Source organism: Hypanus sabinus, chromosome 2, assembly GCF_030144855.1.
Source record: "Hypanus sabinus isolate sHypSab1 chromosome 2, sHypSab1.hap1, whole genome shotgun sequence".
NCBI classification, from domain to species: domain Eukaryota; kingdom Metazoa; phylum Chordata; class Chondrichthyes; order Myliobatiformes; family Dasyatidae; genus Hypanus; species Hypanus sabinus.
Genome location: NC_082707.1, coordinates 31,244,991 through 31,265,070, shown reverse-complemented (window position 1 = coordinate 31,265,070; position 20,080 = coordinate 31,244,991). Strand labels below are relative to the sequence as shown.

Genomic DNA, 20,080 nt, shown 5'->3' with positions numbered 1-20,080 from the left:
GTCAGGTCTCATCGATATACAGGAGACAGCACCGGGAGCACTGGATGCAGTAGCTGACCCCAACAGACTCACAGGTGAAGTGTCGCTTCACTTGGAAGGACTAGTTGGAGCCCTGAACGATAGTGAGGGAGGAGGTGCAGGGGCAGGTGTGGTCCTTGGGGCCAGTTGCAAGGATCAGTTCCAGGAGGGAGATCAGTGGGGAGGGATGAATGGACGAGGGAGTCTGATAGGGAACGATCCCTGCGGAAAGTAGAAATTTGGGGGAAGGAAAGGTATGCTTGGTAGTGGGATCAGTGGTATCCTATTGGAGATGGTGGAGGTGATGAGAATTATGTGCTGGATGCGGAGGCTGGTGGGGTTGTTAAAACAAGAGGAGCTCTAAACCTGGTGGAGTAGTGTGAGGGTGAGGCGAGGGCAGATGTGTGTGAAGGCAATGCTGATAGTGGAGGAAGGAAAGCCTCTTTCTTTGAAGGACATCTCATTAGATCTGGAATGAAAAGTCTCATCCTGAGAGCAGATATGGCAGAGACGGAGGAACTGAGAGAAAGGGATGGCATTTTTGCAAGTGACAGGGTAGGAAGAGGTACAGTCCAGGTAGCTGTGGGAATCAGGGAGTTTAAAAAAGATATCAGTAGATAAACTGTCTCCTGAGATAGAGAGGAGAGATCCAGAAAGGGGAGGGATGTGTCAGAAATAGAACAGGTAAATTTGAGGGCAGGGTGGAATTTGGAGGCAAAGTTGATGAAGTTGACGAGCTCAGCATGCGTGCAGGAAGCAGCGCCAATGCAGTCATCAATGTAGTGTAAGAAAAGTTGAGGAGTGGTACTGGTGTATGCTTGGAGCATAGACTGTTCCACACAGCTGAAAAAAGGCAGGCATAGTTGGGACCCATGCGAGTGCCCATGGCTACACCTTTTGTTTGAAGGAAATGTGAGTAGCCATATAACCAGATAACAATCACAGCACGGAAACAGGCCATCTCGGCCCTCCTAGTCTGTGCCGAACTCTTAATCTCACCTAGTCCCACCTACCTGCACTCAGCCCATAACCCTCCACTCCTTTCCTGTCCATATACCTATCCAATTTTACCTTAAATGACACAACTGAACTGGCCTCTACTACTTCTACAGGAAGCTCATTCCACACAGCTATCACCCTCTGAGTAAAGAAATACCCCCTCGTGTTTCCCTTAAACTTCTGCCCCCTAACTCTCAAATCATGTCCTCTCGTTTGAATCTCCCCTACTCTCAATGGAAACAGCCTATTCACGTCAACTCTATCTATCCCTCTCAAAATTTTAAATACCTCGATCAAATCCCCCCTCAACCTTCTACGCTCCAATGAATAGAGACCTAACTTGTTCAACCTTTCTCTGTAACTTAAGTGCTGAAGCCGAAGGAGAATAAGGGCCAATACCATCAGACAGAGGAGAGTGGTGATGGAGGGGAACAGGTTGGGTCTGTTGTCTAGAAAGGAGCAGAGAGTTTTAAGGTCTTCCTGATGGAGGATGGAGGCGTATAGGGACTGGACTTCCCCTTCCTGTAACCCTTGTAGCTGCATTTCATGGGCACAGTTCAATGAATGGCAGTAGTACTCGGTATCACAGGAGGCGTGGACTTGGCAAACTCACTGCTTTGTAATACTTTTGAAACTTATCCATCATTGCAACTGCTTTGCGTAATCTGAAATGGGACATCTCTTCTGTGTGAAGTTAGGGCATGTTGCTTTTACATAAACAAGATATTTCCTCTATTTAATCAGTGTCAAATGTGACCTAATGTAATTAGATGTTTCCAAAAAATAGATGGACAGATGATAGTGAAACTTTTCTGATAACAGTTCTCTTTATCTAGTGAGAAAGTTGTGATTGAGGGTTGTGTGTTGTTATTTGGTCTAATTGATACATTTATACTGAAAAATACATGATAAGATCTTTGTTAAATCATGTTTTCTCACTTCAGCAAAAGAATAAACTTGATTAAGCCAGCTTTATTGGGTTTCTTTGTTACTGAGTAACAGACTAAATAGTTTGGCATGAATGGAATTAAATAGAAAATTCTGGGAAGCTCAGATGGAAGCTCATTCAGCACCCATCTGTTAATTAAAAAGTAAAAATAAGTAAAAAAAAATCAGGAAGCAAAAATTGTTTGTTTAATCCATGAATTATCATAAGTGGCTAAAATTCACAGTAAGAGCATGTCATATCAGGTGATAAAATATTTATCTAGCATAATATACGAGAATGATTCTTGGAATGAAAGGGTTAAAGTATGAGGAACATTTGATGGTTCTAGACCTGGACTCACTGGAGTTTAGAAGAATGAGGGGCGATCTCATTAAAACCTCACAATTATTGAAAGGTTTAGATAGAGTGGATGTGGAAAAAATGTTTTCAATAGTGGGGGAGACTATGACCAGAGGGTGGTCAGTCTGTGGAATTCATTGTCACAGACAGCTATGGAGGCCAAGTCATTGGGTATGTTTAAACCAGAGGTTGTCAGGTTCTTCTTGAACAGGCACAACAAAGGTTATGTCGAGAAAGCACAAGGATGAGAGTGATAATAAATCAGCTGTGATTGAATAGCAGAGCGGACCTAATGGGCAAATTGGCCTAATTCTGATCCTATGTCTTATGGGTCTAAATATCTAATATATTGCTAAATCTCTTCAGTTCCATTGATTGAACGTCATGAAAATTACACCATGAATTATGTTGTGAAAGGGAACCACAAAATGAAAATCACTTTCTGGCATTGTGACAATGAACTAGTTCGAGTTAACCTCTGCAGAAGTATCCACCAACACTCAAGATTGTCTAAGGTCCTGAAGCCACAATGTCTCCTGTCGTGTTAAAGATGAAAATCAGTTTCTACATGTTCATTGTTGTTCCCCTTTGTCCCAAGGCCACCCTCTACCTTCCCCAGTACTGACACCCTAACACTGCATTGCCTTCACCACCAAAGTCTTCCACAATGAGAACAGAATGAGGGATAGAGCAGAGCATTTCTGATACACGAGGAGCAGCGACAAAGATAGTCCACACAACACAAAATCTTTTTGCTTCTGCATCCCCAATACAGGATCCTTGTCCAACGTTGCATTTCATGTTCTCCATGGATTGATGGGGTTGATATACTAAGTATGACCGGAGTCTTCAGGAGGGCAGCTGGGTAGTTAACTTCCTTAGTGGTTGGCACAGTGGTGCAGTGGGAAGCACAACCATTTTACAGCTCCAGCAATCACCGATGGGAGTTTGGTTACCACCGCTCTCTGTAAGGAGTTTGTGCATTCTTACGGAGAATGTACATTCCTCCGAGTGTACATCCGAGTGCTTCAGTTTCTCCCACGTTCCAGGGATGTATAGTTGAAGTTAGGATGAAAGCGTTGTGGGTGTGCTATGTTGGTGCTGGAAGTGTGACAACACATGCAGGCTTCCCCAGCCCAGGACATCTGCAAGCAGTGAATTCTTAGAATGGCAACATCAATTGCAAAGGACCCCTAACAACTGGGCCTTGCCCTCTCCTCACTGCTGCCGTTAAGAAGGAGGTAGAGGAGCCGGAAGGCCTGTACCTAAATGTTCAACATCACCTTCATCCCCGCTGCCATCGAGTTCTTAAAACAACCTGAAAAATCCTAATTACATCTTGGACTTCATTTTTCTCAGCAATGATGCCATTTATTTGTTAATTATTTTGTTGTGCACATGATTTATAGTTTGTATTAATCTATGTTTATGTAATTTACTTTTATGTATTTTATGTCTGCCATGTTTGTAATGAACCATGTTGATGCTGATTTTCATGGCACTTATACCCTGGGTATGTATGCCCATGACGATAAACTTGAATTCAAACTTGTCATCTTCAACCCTTCTTTCACCTCTGACCTACTAGAAAACAGTAGACAGTCGAAACATGCATTATACAAGTCCTGATTCTTGTGCCTTAACGTATACCACATTCTATTTGAGGCAGTGCACCATTTTGAAAGACGGTTGAATTAATTGCATTCTATAGCGGTGTGCTACATGCAGCACTAAAGTTACGACACAGAGTCGGTAACTGCAGTCGAAGGAAAAAACTTTATTCAAAATCCTCAGCCTCACTTTTAAGCCTCCCTCAACCTGCCCCCCGAGGCGCAGAGGCTCCAAAGCTCTGTGCTCGCAAACCCCCGTAGGCTATCTAATTGTGAGCCGGTTCGGATGTGCCAGGAAATGGGTCGCCACAATTCCACCTTTATGTCCCAGAAGTGTCCATAGTTCCTGGACTGAAGGATTCAAATCCTATTGCAGTGCTCTCTATGGAATGAAGGGTGGCCATTGCAACAACAAAGGAGAAGGTACCACTGCGCACTCAAATATTAAACTCAGGTCTGGTGGGAGATGAAAAAGAAACAAGAAGCTTTTCCCTCTACCAGTATTACCAGATTAGTTCAGCATTTTGTGAGTCTTCCTGCCTCTGATTTAGAAGATGTGTTTAATGGAGATGTGATATTATTGTGATACTAATTCACTGGCTGTGTAATGCTTTGGAATACCTGAGACTGGAGGATTATTTCCTTCTTCCGTTAATGTGGGAATGTGACATGGTAGCCTATCACTCAATATGAGTTTCCTGGGTAACTTTGACTTCAGCTTTCATTTGGCAAAGCTGCACTTGTCATGGACTGGAGCAAGGGATTGTGATACATTCAATGGGACATTGCGGTGTCAAGCAATAATTTTTCCTGATATATTTCAGAAGAAGAATGGCGGCCTGGCTCCCACTTCTGGTGGAGTTATAGACATCCCAATACAATGCTGGAGAAACTCAGCAAGTCAAGCACCATCTATGGAGGAGAATAAATAGTCAATGTTTCAGGCAAAGAACCTGAATCAGGTCCAGTCCTGATGAAGGATAATAGCCCGAAAGGTCAACTGTTCGTTTTTATTTTTATTTTTTTATTTCAGCTCAGTTACAGGTCCTTCAGCCCAGTGAGCCTACACTGCCCAATTACACCCATTTGAACAACTAAACTACTAACCCATTTGCTCCAGAGAAAACCCACATGGTCATAGTACTAGCTCCTTGCAGACAGCAGCAGAACTGAACCTGGGTCACTGGCACTGTAGTAGCTTTATGCCATAGATGCTGCCTGCCTTTTGTGGTCCTCAAGCATTTTGTGTGTGCATTGCTCTGGATTTCTCACATCTGTGGAATCCATATATGCATTCTGATATTGGTGTGGTGTCTTCTTTCTACACATGCAAACCAGTCATTGAAGCTCAGTCTGAAGAACTTTTCAAATACAACCTTCTTTTAAAAACTCATCCCACAGGACAGAAGAAATTTAGCTGAATGGTTATAAATGCACATAAGAAATGGGCAGTTTAAAAGTGCTGCATATTGAGAACTGGTTTGGGCCGATTATGTTACCACTGAGTGTGCCATGGTGTTGTAATGTGTACAAAGTCACCGGAGAGGCACTGAAGGTAGTGGATACGGGTATCTCATTCAACAAAATGAGACACTCTTGGAGGAAGAGGTCTGTTGGACCTAATATTACGCGACATTTTATATGGTAAAGATCAAAGGTAACAGCAGGACAATTATGTAGTTACAATGTTATGTACAACACTTCCTTTGACTCACACATAACTTTCATACCTCCTTCTTCCCACACTCCAAACACCCAAAATGAATGTTAATCATCATTGTCTGGGTTTTCAATTGACTGGTGTCCACAACTCCAGGAAAATATTGTTCAGGGCTGCATTTTAAATTTAATCTACAATCTGCATTCAGGCTTGAAGATTGATTGTTGAAGTTAATATTTCCTGTATACCCAAACTCCAGAATATGCCCTAACACTGGCTTATGTAGGTTATGTTACCACTTAATCTGTTGTGACACTCTTTCCAGGATATGAGTGGGGTGAACTATTTATCTGCTGGTTGAATAATAGGGATACTCCACCACTGGAGTTTTACTTTGTTTTAAGTACTGTTACATAATAACTATGTCATTTTCACTTATGTAGGTATTACTGGTGGGGAGGGGGTAGTGTGGTTCAGACATTCTTACGTTAAAAACTGAGCATGGCTGAGTCAACATAACCAATTTTAACCTATCTATAAACATTGCTAAGGATAGCTTCATGAAAAGCTAAAGCCTGGTGTTATTTATCAATAGTTTGAGGAGTAGACCCAGAAGCCACAATGGTCATGGGAAAAGGGTATTTGCTGCCACACGTCACTCTTGTTATTTTAACCCCTGGTGGTATGAAGAGAGATGAGGTGAAATTATGGTTGATGTTTTACCATCAATTAAAATGAAAAGCATTTCATTTTTCAAGCAGGCTTCTGTTTTGGCGCCCATTTGTGGTGACTTGGGGTCTACTGTATTATTCTAATATAAAATAGGAGCAAGAGAAGACCATTCTATTGGGCCCATTGAACCTATGCCACCATTCTGATCTTCTACAAACAAGAGAAAATCTGCAGATGCTGGAAATCCAAGCAACACGCACTAAATGCTGGAGGAACTCAGCAAGCCAGGCAGCATCAATGGAAAAGACTACAGTCCACATTTTGGGCCTAGACCATTATGCAGTCTTGCTGAATTTTGTGTGTGTTTTCTTTTCCATTTTCCAGCAGTATCCCAATATCCTCTAATGACCAAATATCCCTCAATCTGTGTTTTGAAAGAATTTGAAGACTGAACTTCCACAGTCCCTCCAGGGTAGAGAATTCCAAAGATTCATTACCTGCTGAGTGAAAGTACAAGGGGTGATTGATAAGTTTGTGGCCTAAGGTAGAAGGAGATGAGTTATTAACTTCAAATTTTCTGCATTATCACTCAAAGAGTTGAGCTGCATGTGCATGTAACGAGAGCGTCTTGGACCTCCAGGTGGTCCACAGCAGGGGTGATTGATAAGTTCGTGGCCTACGGTAGAAGGAGATGAGTTATACAGCTCTCCTTACATGCACGTGCTGATCAACTAGTTGAGTTCTATTGTTCCAGTGGTGCTGCAGTGTGTTTGTGCTGTCTTAAACAAGGTGCAAATGCAGCTTTTCTTGTGGTAGGCTGAGTGGTTGATATGATAGTTCAATATTTGGTCCGTGCATGTACGCTTCCCGTAGGCAGATGTCTCTAATGTGCCATTTTCTCATGACAAGTACATCCAGGAATGCGAGTCAGTTGTTACTTTCTCTTGCCATTGTAAACGATGTCGCTGAATATGTTGTTGCTTTGGATAAAGTTAGCCTCAATTTCATTTTGTTTGAATATGACAAAGGTATCATCTACGTATCATACCCGGTGTTTGGGTTTAAGGACTGGAAGGGCTATCTTTTCTAGCCTTTGCATAATGGCCTGGGCAATGAAGTCAGATATTGGTGATCCCATCCAGTGCTTTGTACACCTATATGTTGATTTCAGCAGTTAGTAGTTCCTGGACTACACAATGTGCACTGATCCATTGCAGAATAACTTTGAGTGAACTCAGTATGTTTAATGTCATAGGGGTTTCTTACCTGGGGTCCACAGACCCCTTGCTTAATGCTATTGGTCCACAGCATAAAAAGGGTTGGGAGCCCCTGGTTTAAACAAAGAAACCAGCGCATCATATTCTTTACTCAGACATTGACAAAACTTGAGTTCTAGCAGATTGAAATGTCATGCTGACTAACTCAAGAATTTTGTCCTCATATCACCATTTTGGCAAATTCCAGTTATGGCTTTTCTTCTGATTTTGCCTTGATGCACTTACAGTCGAGCATTAACAGAAATTCCAGAGAGTGAAGATCATATCTGGCGATGCTATCTCCTATAAGAACATAGCCAGTGATGCTAATCTGCATTGTCCATACCACACACATTTGTACAATAACCCAAGGAGGGAATGAGCAGTTTCATGACATGGATAACTTTTTATGAACCTGCTGACACTGGTAAACCAGGAACTCAGGTGTGGTTGTCATATAATGATGTGCAAACCTTTTAACAAACAGATTTATTATCACTAACATATCAAAGGTTCAAAGGTACAACTTAATGTCAGAGAAATGTATACAATATACATCCCGAAATGCTTTTTCTTTGCAAACATCCACGAAAACAGAGGAGAGTCCCAAGAATGAGCGACAGTTAAATGTTAGAACCCCGAAGTCCCCCCACCCCCCAGCTCCCCTCCCTCCTGCGCAAAGTGGCAGCAATCAACAATTTCCCACTCCCCCCACCGGCAAAAGTAAAGCGCACCCGCTACCATGAAATCTGTTGTTTTGCGGCAGTAGTCCGGTGTAAAACTCCATGAATGCTGTGAAATACTTGATCGTGGTCTACCCCTTTTGTCAGGCTTCTCAGCATCATCTGCAAAGCTGATCGAAGCAATCATACTCTCTGAACAGAGCTTACAGGCAGGTGAGACTACATTTCCTGCTTCTAATCACTCAGGGCTCTTTGGATGGTGTCTTTGGTGCTTAGAACATACAGCAACACAGCACAGTACTGACCCTTTCCCCACAATATTGTGCCAAAGTTTTAATCTACTCTCAGATCAATATAGCAACAATTGAGTATAAATCACTACGCTTAGGTAGAATATTCTGTTATAACAGGCCAAGCCATATTTTGCCATTATCCAAATTATTATAGAAGCAAAAGCCTCAGATAAATATTATGTGGAGATTTGTGGCAAATATTAATATATGATATGTGTACAATATCTGAAATACATCTTATGGAAATATTTGTTTGATGATGAACTTCAATAAAAAGTAAATTACAAAATAAAAATGAAAATAGATTCATTCAATGAGCCCTGTCCATACAGCATGTGCATGAAAAACTCTTGCGTCATCAGATATTTACAATACTTTCCACACATTCATTCAAACAGACATCAGATTCCAGAAAACTGTGCAACTTTATTGTGGTAAATCTTAATTATAATAAACTTTGCCACTTGTTTTCTCTACTGCCCTCGCAGTGTCAGTACAAAGCTATGCAGCAAGTTAAATACCTTCTCAAAAATCACCTGCAATGGGGTTTTTAATGAGATCTTATTTGTGAAACTTTAGAAAGTTTAATAAAATACGTGTTCAGTTCAATACAGAATTGCCACATGCCTGAGTGTGCTAATATTGTCGATTATTCTCACAGTTGGTGTCAACCAAGGTAACACACACACACAACACTCCATAACTATACTGTGTAAATGAGTAAACTTGGGGAACAACAATAAGTAATGATAAATGATAAACATAATACATCATTTGAGATGTATCTATGGAATGTTTACCAATATTAGTAAAAGCTTAAGACTCACAGATACTGCCATTTCAAGGGCAAATAAAGAAAGGATGAAGTCAGATGTCTTTCCATCGTGTGCTTCAAATCAAAATTTTAATTAACCCGCACACGAAATGATATTAAAAAAAAACAACATATGTACAGCAAGTGGTTTCATACAAAACAAACTGCACTAAAAGCAATCTGTGCCTCTGTGCCTCTAGGGGCCAGAACACTCCTCACCTGGTATCCATAGGATTTCAAAACTGCTAAAACTATAGTCAAATAACTGTTTAATTAAGTCTTTGGCTCACCCCTATTGACGTCAATGGATCATGAGTTAAGAGGATGAACTGCTTCAAGTTCCTTGGTATACACGTCACTAAGGATCTTACTTGGTCTGTACACACCAGCTGTGTGGTGAAAGAAGCACAACAGTGCCTTTTGCCTCAGACGGTTGAAGAAATTTGGCATGAGTCCCCATGTCCTAAGGACTTTCTACAGTAGCATAACTGAGAGCATCCTGACTGACTGTGTCACTGCCTGGTATGGGAACTGTACTTCCCTCAATTGCAGGACTCTGCAGAGAGTGATGAAGACAGCCCAGCACATCTGTTGATGTGAACTTCCCACTATTCAGGACAAATACAGTGACAGGTGCGTAAAAAGGGCCTGAAGGATCATTGGGGACCTGAATCACCCCAACCAGAAATTGCTCCAGCTGCTACCATCTGGGAAACAGCATCACAGCTTTAAATCCAGGACCAACAGGCTCCAAAACAGTTTCTTCCACCAGGCCATCAGAATGATTAATTTACACTGACCCAATTGTATTTCTAAGGTATATTGACTGTTCAATTGTAGATCTTACTGTACAGACTATTTGTTACAAGTTACTATAATATGCACATTGCACATTCAGACAGAGACGTAACATGAAGATTTTTACTCCTCATGTATGTGAAGGATGTAAGAAATAAAGTCAATTCAATTCAATTCTATATAACTGAGCACAACTTTGCAGTCAGTAAGGAACTTGATATCATCTAGCTCTGTGTCCAAGTTGTTGTGTAGGTTCTTGAAATCTGCAAACCTTTAAGATCCTGAAGGGAAGAACACCTCAGCTGCCACTATTCAAATTTCTCTTTAGGGCGTGGGACATCCCTTCTGCAAGTGTCCGAGGTCAACTCTCTTAAGCATGAAGTGTCCCTAGATACTGACTGGAGCAGGAAATGCAAGAGAGTCAAATAGACTGTAAATAGTCGACAGCGCACCGTAACGTGTAAAGGGTCTTTCGGTATCAGCAATCTTAGAGGTTGTCAGCAATGAAGTCCCATCCAAGTCCCAGACTGTGCTGGATAGGGGGAGCTCCTGTCCAAGATCAAGGTTCTGTGGGCCCCTGGCCAGATCTTCAAATGGGAAACGTTGCATGATCTCAGCCCAGTTGGATGTGATCTAATGCAGTCTATTAGACTGTGCAAGCGTGTCTAGCCCTGCTTTTAGCACGCTGACTGCTTCTTCTGCACAAGAAAATTTTTGTGTACTTTCTGTGTACTTCAGTCCTGAGTCCCTTCTCTCCTTCGATAAGGCCATGGTTTGCCTCAGTCAGTAAGGGACAGTTGCCAGGTACATGAATTCTCATCCAGAATCTCATTGTGCAGTTGGTGGTAATGATCCTCTCTCATTAGGAAGCTGTGGAACATTTGCTTGATACCTGCCGTCAGTGCGACAGATTCAGTTCCGAAGCGCCTGAGGACCCCGAGCAGACTGTTGTTGAGATATGGACCCCGCAAAAGCACATTACTCAGTGATATGCCTGCGCACAAATCAAAGACAATTCATATTTGCGCAGATTTCTAGGGGGTCTAAACACCAAAGTTGAGCATATACTAGTTTTTGAACACTTTTAATCCCACTGTGACTAGATCTCAATGAGCTAGATACCAAGCTAAATCTAATGCTCAAGCAGCTCCTGAACGAGGACATTGCCAAATGTGTGCCCCGGGGTGGGTGGATGCCCAGTCTGCCCAGGTCTGTGCAGATGGGACTGGTATCAGTAGCAATTCTTGAATAAGATTTTTGTTGTGTTGAAACTGCAGAAGTGGGTGCTGCGGGTCTTTGTTGCTGTAGACCTTGAATATCAATACCTGGACTATGTGAAAGGCACGTTGGCTGTGTGGTAAGGACAGCCTCTCCTTGTAGAGCTGGTTCACTGACAGTTTTATAGGAAAAATGCATTTGAACATATTCTTTAGAAGCTGCATTGGCTGTAATGAGGTCAAAACATGTTTAATTCTGGTTATAGACACACCACAGTCTAAGTCAGCTGCTATTTCATACACCTTTGCATGTGCTAAGTCAGCCTTAGCTTCACACTCTTCCTTGAGTGCTCTTAACGTAGTCTCTACATGCGCTCGCTCCATGTCTAGAAGTGCTCTCTCTGTGTCTATACGTGCTCTCTCCATCTCTATACGTGCTCTCTCCATGTTTCTATGTGCTCTCTCCATGTCTATACGTGCTCTCTCCATGTCTATACATGCTCTCTCCATGTCTATACATGCTCTCTCCATGACTCTATGTGCTCTCTCCATGTCTATACGTGCTCTCTCCATGTCTATACATGCTCTCTCCATGTCTATACATGCTCTCTCCATGTCTATACGTGCTCTCTCCATGTCTATACGTGCTCTCTCCATGTTTCTATGTGCTCTCTCCATGTCTATACGTGCTCTCTCCATGTCTATACATGCTCTCTCCATGTCTATACGTGCTCTCTCCATGTTTCTATGTGCTCTCTCCATGTCTATACGTGCTCTCTCCATGTCTATACATGCTCTCTCCATGTTTCTATGTGCTCTCTCCATGTCTATACGTGCTCTCTCCATGTCTATACATGCTCTCTCCATCTCTATACGTGCTCTCTCCATGTCTATACGTGCTCTCTCCATGTCTATACGTGCTCTCTCCATGTTTCTATGTGCTCTCTCCATGTCTATACGTGCTCTCTCCATGTCTATACATGCTCTCTCCATCTCTATACGTGCTCTCTCCATGTTTCTATGTGCTCTCTCCATGTCTATACGTGCTCTCTCCATGTCTATACATGCTCTCTCCATGTCTATACATGCTCTCTCCATGTCTATACGTGCTCTCTCCATGTCTATACATGCTCTCTCCATGTCTCTATGTGCTCTCTCCATGTCTATACGTGCTCTCTCCACGTCTCTATGTGCTCTCTCCATGTCTATACGTGCTCTCTCCATGTCTATACGTGCTCTCTCCATGCATTTATGTGCACTCTCCATGTCTGTATGTGCTCTCTCCATGTCTATATGTGCTCTCTCCATGTCTATACGTGCTCTCTCCATGTCTCTATGTGCTCTCTCCATGTCTATACATGCTCTCTCCATGTCTCTATGTGCTCTCTCCATGTCTATACGTGCTCTCTCCATGTCTATACGTGCCCTCTACATGTCTCTATGTGCTCTCTCCATGTCTGTATGGGCTCTCTCCATGTCCGTACGTGCTCTCTCCATGTCTATACGTGCTCTCTCCATGTCTATACGTGCCCTCTACATGTCTCTATGTGCTCTCTCCATGTCTGTATGGGCTCTCTCCATGTCTGTACGTGCTCTCTCCATGTCTATACGTGCTCTCTCCATGTCTGTATGTTCTCTCTCCATGTCTACAATGAGCTTTTTCCATGTCTATGTCAGCTTCTCTATTTGCATCTCAACTTCATGTTTAGCATAGCCCGCCCTCATTCTTGCCACCCCAGCTCCAGCGTGTTCTCGTGCTGCAGCTATGCTAATATTGGATTTGTTTGAGTAACGCAAAGACATGATTGATGTCCTCACTCCCAGATCTCAACAATCGACGTTGCTCCGATCGGAAGCTGACACTGTCATGAATGGCATTCAAACACGATTCCGGTCCATGAGCGATGCCTTTGAAGACAAGTTATCTTTTCACTCTGCTGCCCACGCAGTGCGTGTGTATTAAACTATGCAGCAAGTTAAACACTTCTCAAAAATCACCCAATGGAAGCTTTCTTCAGGGTTTTTAATGAGATTTTATTTGTGAAACTGCAGAAAGTTAATTAAAGTAGGTATAAAGTTCAATACAGAATCCCTGTTCGCCAGTATATGCTAATACTGTTGATTATTCTCACATCTGGTTTTAACCAAGGTAATGCGCACACATAACACTCCGTAACTCTGCCATGTAAACAAGAGTAAACTCCAGGCACAAAAAATAGCTTAACAATGATAAACGACAAGCATATACTTCGTTCAAAATCTATCTACTGTTTACCAATATCACCAAAACTTTATGTCTCACAGATTTTGCTCTTTCAAGGGCAAATAAAGATAGGATAGAGGTGGATGTCTTTCCACCATGTGCTTCAAATCAAATTCCAAATTAAACTGTGCTGGAAATGATATAAAAAACAGCTTAGAAATGATGTTCGTACAAAACAAACGGTGCCTCTAGAGGTCAGAAGAGTTAAAAATGACTGGAACTGGAACCTTTGTGCTTAATTCCACACAACCCTGCGATGCAGCACTTTAAAATTTTAATCTCTTTGTTTAATATTTTGTTTTTTTTTCTAGGCCTGTACGTGTAAAGGAAAATCAAGTTGTTCCTGTGATGGAGTGAAAGGCACCAAGGTAAGACAGTGTGTGATTGCTGAAAGTATGGCCTGTAGTTTATGAAGTTTATCCCAATTGTTATCAAAGTTCAGCAGCTGTTTTTTTAAAACTTGGTGATATCCCAAATTACTGTTTTTTTTGAAAAATGGATCATACTTTGGGTAAAAAGATTCTGGTTACTTAATTTGGCTACCAAATCATTTTGTCCGCTAATATCATCCGATCTATATGAAATCAGTTTAAAAAAAACTTCTTCATTAGCAACAAATGGAGCTAATATAAAATAGAAATGTACAACTAGAAGAGAGAAAAGTTCAAGTAGATATCATATCCATTGCGTTAGCCAGTTTACATATCAGCACATCTTTCGGATCTGTGAGGAAATGGATATATCTGGAGGAAATTCTGATTCTGACTCTGAAACCCAGGTGGGCATAATGCGAACACAGAAACTCCACACAGACAACAGCAGCAATTTGGATCATGGGAGCTGTGAAACATCAGCACGAGCTGCTGTGTGACTAGTTAATAGTTATTCTGCAGATCTTCCATGGTTCTAGACCCATGTTAGGCCCCATGGTAACAGGCCTGATTTGGAATGAAAAGGCAATTTGTTGGGGAATAATCTAATTCACCAAGATGCTGTGGGGACATTAAATATTCATTGCCACAGCTAGTCTTAAATTTCTAGTTTAGGAGAGGAGCATACAGTCTAAAGGTAATAATCCTATTGTCTGAAACTTGTACAAAAATTAATATTTATTTATTTTTATTGAGATACAGTTCGCTACCCAGCAAACCCCCAATTTCATTCTTCAGCTCCTACCTGCTAGCCTTATAATCTTCTAGATATCTATCATTACCTAGTTTTCTGAACCTTTCGTAAGCTCTTCTTTTCTTCTTGACTAGATTTACAACAGCTTTTGTACACCACATTTCCTATACCCTACCATCCTTTCCCTGTCTCATCAGAACATATATATGCAGAGCCCCACAGAAATATCCCCTGCACATTTTCCACATTTCTTCTGTACATTTCTCTGAGAACATCTGTTTCCAATTGTAAAGTGTTGTCCTGACCACTACACTACCATGCACTCCTGCAGTCAACCTGCTGGACGTTTCACTTGGATTAAAAATTATGTTTACTCGTAGAAATATTTTTGGTATTCTTGAAATAAAAATGACATTGCACTGAATTAACATTTTGGGTAAAATGGTTGTGTCATTCATGTATCCTGTCTCAGAAAGATCGTTTCTATAAATCAGGTGATTTATAGAAAAACATAACAGTGTGTGTGTGTGTGTGTGTGTGTGTGTGTGTGTGTGTGTGTGTGTGTGTGTGTGTGTGTGTGTGTGTGTGTGTGTGTGTGTGTGTGTGTGTGTGTGTGTGTGTGTGTGCACACTCACTTAATTCAAGCCGGCTGAATGTCACTTCTATCCAGTACAGTATTACCTTTATAAATATCTGGATTGGCATGTTGCTTTATGTCATGAGGCAAGGGTTTTTATTAGATTCATAACTCTTTACTTAACATGTCAGGTACTTCGATACTTCCTCAATTCTCACTAATGTCTTCCATTTCCTTTTAGGGCGAAAGGGGTTTACCTGGTATACAGGGCCAACCTGGAGTTCCAGGGTATCCTGGTCCTGAGGGTCCACATGGCCCAAAAGGCTCCAAGGTAGGACATCTGGCATGAGAGAACAATGGAGGGCCGGGAATGAGTTACAGTGATAAAATAGTTATCATTGAGAACTGCATCAATGAACAGCATCCAATGAGAAAGCCACACTTTCATACATTGCCTTCAGGCTATTGAGATAAATTATATAGATGGTGATATGTATTAAATTACTTGGCTTGAGAGCCATGTTGTTAAAGAAAAATTGAAGTGCTAACCCCTGCTAACCTCCTTTGGTACTTGGAGTTATAAAACTCTGTTCAGGTATGATTGTCAAGAGACTAGTTCAATCAAGACTCTAATAGTCAATCATCTCATTATGAAAACTGAATGCATTATAACTTTAATCTTTTTAAATATTGTTCATGTTAACAGGGAGACCTTGGATTTCCTGGACTCCCAGGAATAAAAGGTTCAAGGGTAAGTGATTCTATACTTGGCAGGTGAGATGTCAAAACTCAGCACTGCTTCCAAACAGCACTTGGAGTAATTCTGCAGCATTTCACCTTAACATTTACTCTCTTTCAATCAATTTCTATAAACAAGCATTTTGTAGGGTGAGTGGTATAATCTTGATTAGTCAGGGTATGAAGGAATGCATGGAGAAGACAGGAAACTGGGGCTGAGAGAGAACTTGGATCAGCCATGATGAAAGGGCAGAGCAGAATCGATGGGCCAAATGGCCAAATTCTGCTCCTATATCTTATGGTCTTATTATATTACCTCCTAGGTGCCAGGGTCAGGGACATCTCAGATCGAGTCCATAGCATTCTTAAGTGGGAGAGTGAGCAGTGAGAAGTCATGATCCACAACAATACACCAATGACATAGGTAGAAAGTGCGACAGGGAGTTGGGTGTTAAGTTAAAGAAGAGGGCCCTTGGGATTATGATCTCAGGATTGCTACCTGTGCCATGTGCTAATGAGAACAATAAAAAGAAGATCATGCAATTTAATACATGGCTAAGGAAATGGTGCAGGATGATGGGCTTTAGATTTTTGGATCACTGGGGTCTCTTCCGGGGAAGGTGAAACTTGAGGACATGATAGTTTGCACCTGAACAGGAGGGAGATTAGTATTCTTGTAGGAAAGTTTTCCTACAAGAAAATTGGGTGGGGGGTAGGGGGTTAAACTATAATTTTATGGGGATGGAAACAGTGCCAGAGCAGAAGGTGGAGTGGTTGTGGGGAAAGGTATTGTTAAGCCTATATACGAAGTCAGGAATCAAAAGGTTGAGCATAGTGAGAGTAATGATTTGATTTGTGTATATTTCAATGCAACCTCTCAGTCACCAATACTAGTGGTTCAAAGATTGGAATTACATATTGTTCATCTTTTGAGATTACATACGGGCAACAGACTCAAATATGACCTGAAGCCCTATCCATGACTCACTGAGCGTTCAGATTGACCTGTAAATCAGATTCAGATCTTTATATCCCCTGTACATCAAAACGTAGAGTGAAACGTGTCAACAACCAACACACCTAAGGATGTGCTGTGGTCAGCCCGCAAGTGTTGCCACACACTCTGCTGTCAACATAGCAAACCCAACAAGATCGGCAGGACAACACAAAACGCCACAGAATAGACCATCCCAAGCAACAAAGCAAAATCAGCAAAGAATGCCCTTTCCCTGCCTCCCACCCAGCCACACACATTCTCGTTTGGCCTCCAACCTCCAGCGGATTTGTAGGTTCACAAACATTTGGCCTTCGGCTTCCTGGCAGACTTATTAAGATTTGCAGACCCAGGGCTCTGGCCTTAAGACCTAGACTTCTGGATTTCTGATCAAGCTCCGGGCTTCGATCTGTACTTACGATTGACCTTCGGGCTTCGATGTTGACTTCTGATTGACCATTCTATGTTAAATTTGATGCCTTGGTTGGTATTGATAATATACCAGTGTGCAATGACACAATTATGAACTCTGGAGAAACAAATTAACATTCTAGGTATTGAAATGTTTATGGGTATAGAACTAGGCATTATATAAAATATTCACAGCAGATCATGAGCGTGTGCAGCAATGGTACGTCAAGGGTGGTGCTCAGTCTGTGATGCACTAGTTGCCTGACTAATTCCCTTTCCTTTCATTTTCACAGGGACTTCCTGGTTTACCAGGTTTCCAGGGAATTCCCGGCCTGCCAGTAAGTTACATTGATGTAGCTTATTTCTTTTTACATAGATTGCCAGTTCACCTACTGTAGAATGGGCACAATGTAAAACTCTTGGAGAAAATGTGAAGCACATGAAATGGGATCACAATTCTCCCCATATCTCTGATTCAAAATTACATTGCTGCCATTGGATCTCGCAACGCACAAATTTGATTCCTGCTTTTTAAGAGTCTCTGTATTTTTCAAATATGCTTGATTAGCTTTGAATGTTTTTGGGATATCCTGAGCTTCTGAAAGGAAATGTATAAACGCTTACGCTTATTTCTTCCTTTTATGTAGTACAGGCTAAATTTCAAGTAATATTTCTTTAAAGCGAAGAGTCCAATGTCATTGTAGATACAAGCCAAAGGTTTGCCCCCCCCCCCCAGGGGGGACACCTGTAGCTAACTGAGCACCAGTCCACCCTGCCAGTAGGGAAGCCACATGCATAACAGCAGCAGCACGGTAGTGCTGTGGTTAGCACAACACTTTACAGTACCAGTGACACAGGTTCAATTCCCACTGCTGTCTATGAGGAGTTTGTATGTTTCCTCTGGGTGCTCCAGTTTCCTCCCATGGTCCAAAGACGTACCGGTTGGTAGGTTAATTGGTCATTGTAAATTGTCCCATGATTGGGCTAGGATTAAATCGGGGAATTGCTGGGCAGCACGGCTCGACGGGCCTATTCCGCACCGTATCTCAATTAATAAATAATATCTCATAATCGATAACAGTTGCATCAAGCTCCAATTGGATGAGAAGTAATTATCTTTGTAGTTATACCGGCGATACAAGTTGTATTCTGTGTCAGTGATAGGACACATAACTTCAGGGAGAACAAACTCAAAAGGTGAATTCCTCCAGCATTTTGTGGGTGGAACACAAAAGTGTCTAATTCTCCCTTATTAGGATTAGTGTCACCAGGAGGCAGTGTGAGACTGTGAGGGGGGTGGGGGGGTGTTGATTCTAGCAGCTCCCTGTTCTAGTGCCGTCATATAAATCATACAGTACAGAAACAGGCCCTCTTGTTCTCTGAGTCTGCACCGATCAGATTCATTTGGTTATCACGTGTACATTGAAGCATACGGTAAATACCTCACTCGCATTAGCAACTCACGCAGCCCGAGCAAGTGTCGCCATCCATTGCAGCCCCCCACAATATTCAACAGAATGACACAAGCAGCAACAACAACAGTAAAACAAAGCAAGACAACAACATCAAAACAAGTCCTTTCCACCTACCCAACCCCTGTGGCACACTGGCCTCCATCGTGAGAAACAGACTGCAACCACCACCCTCTGCATCCTACCTCCGAGCCAAGCACCCAATAGCAATAATCCCACGTCTTACTTCCCCTTCATTCTCATTGCCTTCCAGCAGATTCTACAACTTGCCGACACACCAGGGCAATTTACAGCGACCGGCTAACCACTTGTCTTTGGGGCGCAGGAGGAGCACCCGGAAAGTACCAGTGCAGTCGCAGGAAGGGCCCAGGTATCCTGCACAGCCCGGCCCAGAGGTTTAGGCCTGAGCCCTGGACACTGGGGCTGTGAGAGAACAGCTCGACCGGCTGCACCTCTGTGCATTGTCAGCTGATCTCCCTCACTGCTCAGAGTCTCGCCATTGCCAGGCGTGGCTCTAGTGATGCCTTGCTGTATTTAACTAAAAGACAAAAATGGCTGCCATAGTCAAGTCTATCCACTTCAGCTAATGCACCCATGGATTGGGCTCCAGATTTCTTTTAGCGAATTACAAACTTGTGTTGCAGTCGGAATGATCTCGCATCACCCACGACAGTTGGATTATGAGCTGAAAGTTGTAGAAAAGTTAGTTTCTTCAACAAGAGTGACACCAGAAAATGAATGAAGTTATGTTCTGATAATCTTGTACTGCAGCTATCTGGTAGCTCCAACTCCAGAAGACCCAGACACTGCAAAAAGCTGAAGCCCGCTGCGACTGGTGTACCTAAGTACCTGGTGGCTTCCAGTGAAGGGCTTCTTTCGATGCAGTATAGAACTCTGTGACTCTCACTCCATGCATGACGACTGTTTATCTCAATTTCAAGTTCAGTTTATTGTCATCTGACTGTACATATGCACGACCAAACAAAACAATGTTCCTCTGGACCACAGTGCACACACAGCACATAAACCAAAGTATTACCATCAATAAGTTAATGATGCTCCTGTACCTCCTTCCTGATGGTAGAAGGTTAAGGAGACTGTGGGATGGGTGGTGGGGATCCTCAAGATTTGAGGTCTTCGTCTGCAACACTCCTGGTAAATGTCACAAATAGTGGGGGAGGGAGACCCTGGC

General features: G+C 42.3%; 1 protein-coding gene across 1 annotated transcript in view; it reads left to right on the top strand.

The window, feature by feature from the left end:
* LOC132377431 (collagen alpha-5(IV) chain-like) overlaps nucleotides 1-20,080 on the top strand; it is a 212,931-nt gene that overhangs the window by 58,391 nt on the left and 134,460 nt on the right. The window contains exons 2-5 of the mRNA XM_059943694.1: nucleotides 13,883-13,939; nucleotides 15,515-15,604; nucleotides 15,980-16,024; nucleotides 17,710-17,754. Of these exons, the coding sequence (XP_059799677.1) occupies nucleotides 13,883-13,939; nucleotides 15,515-15,604; nucleotides 15,980-16,024; nucleotides 17,710-17,754 (237 nt within the window). The remainder of the gene's footprint in view (nucleotides 1-13,882; nucleotides 13,940-15,514; nucleotides 15,605-15,979; nucleotides 16,025-17,709; nucleotides 17,755-20,080) is intronic.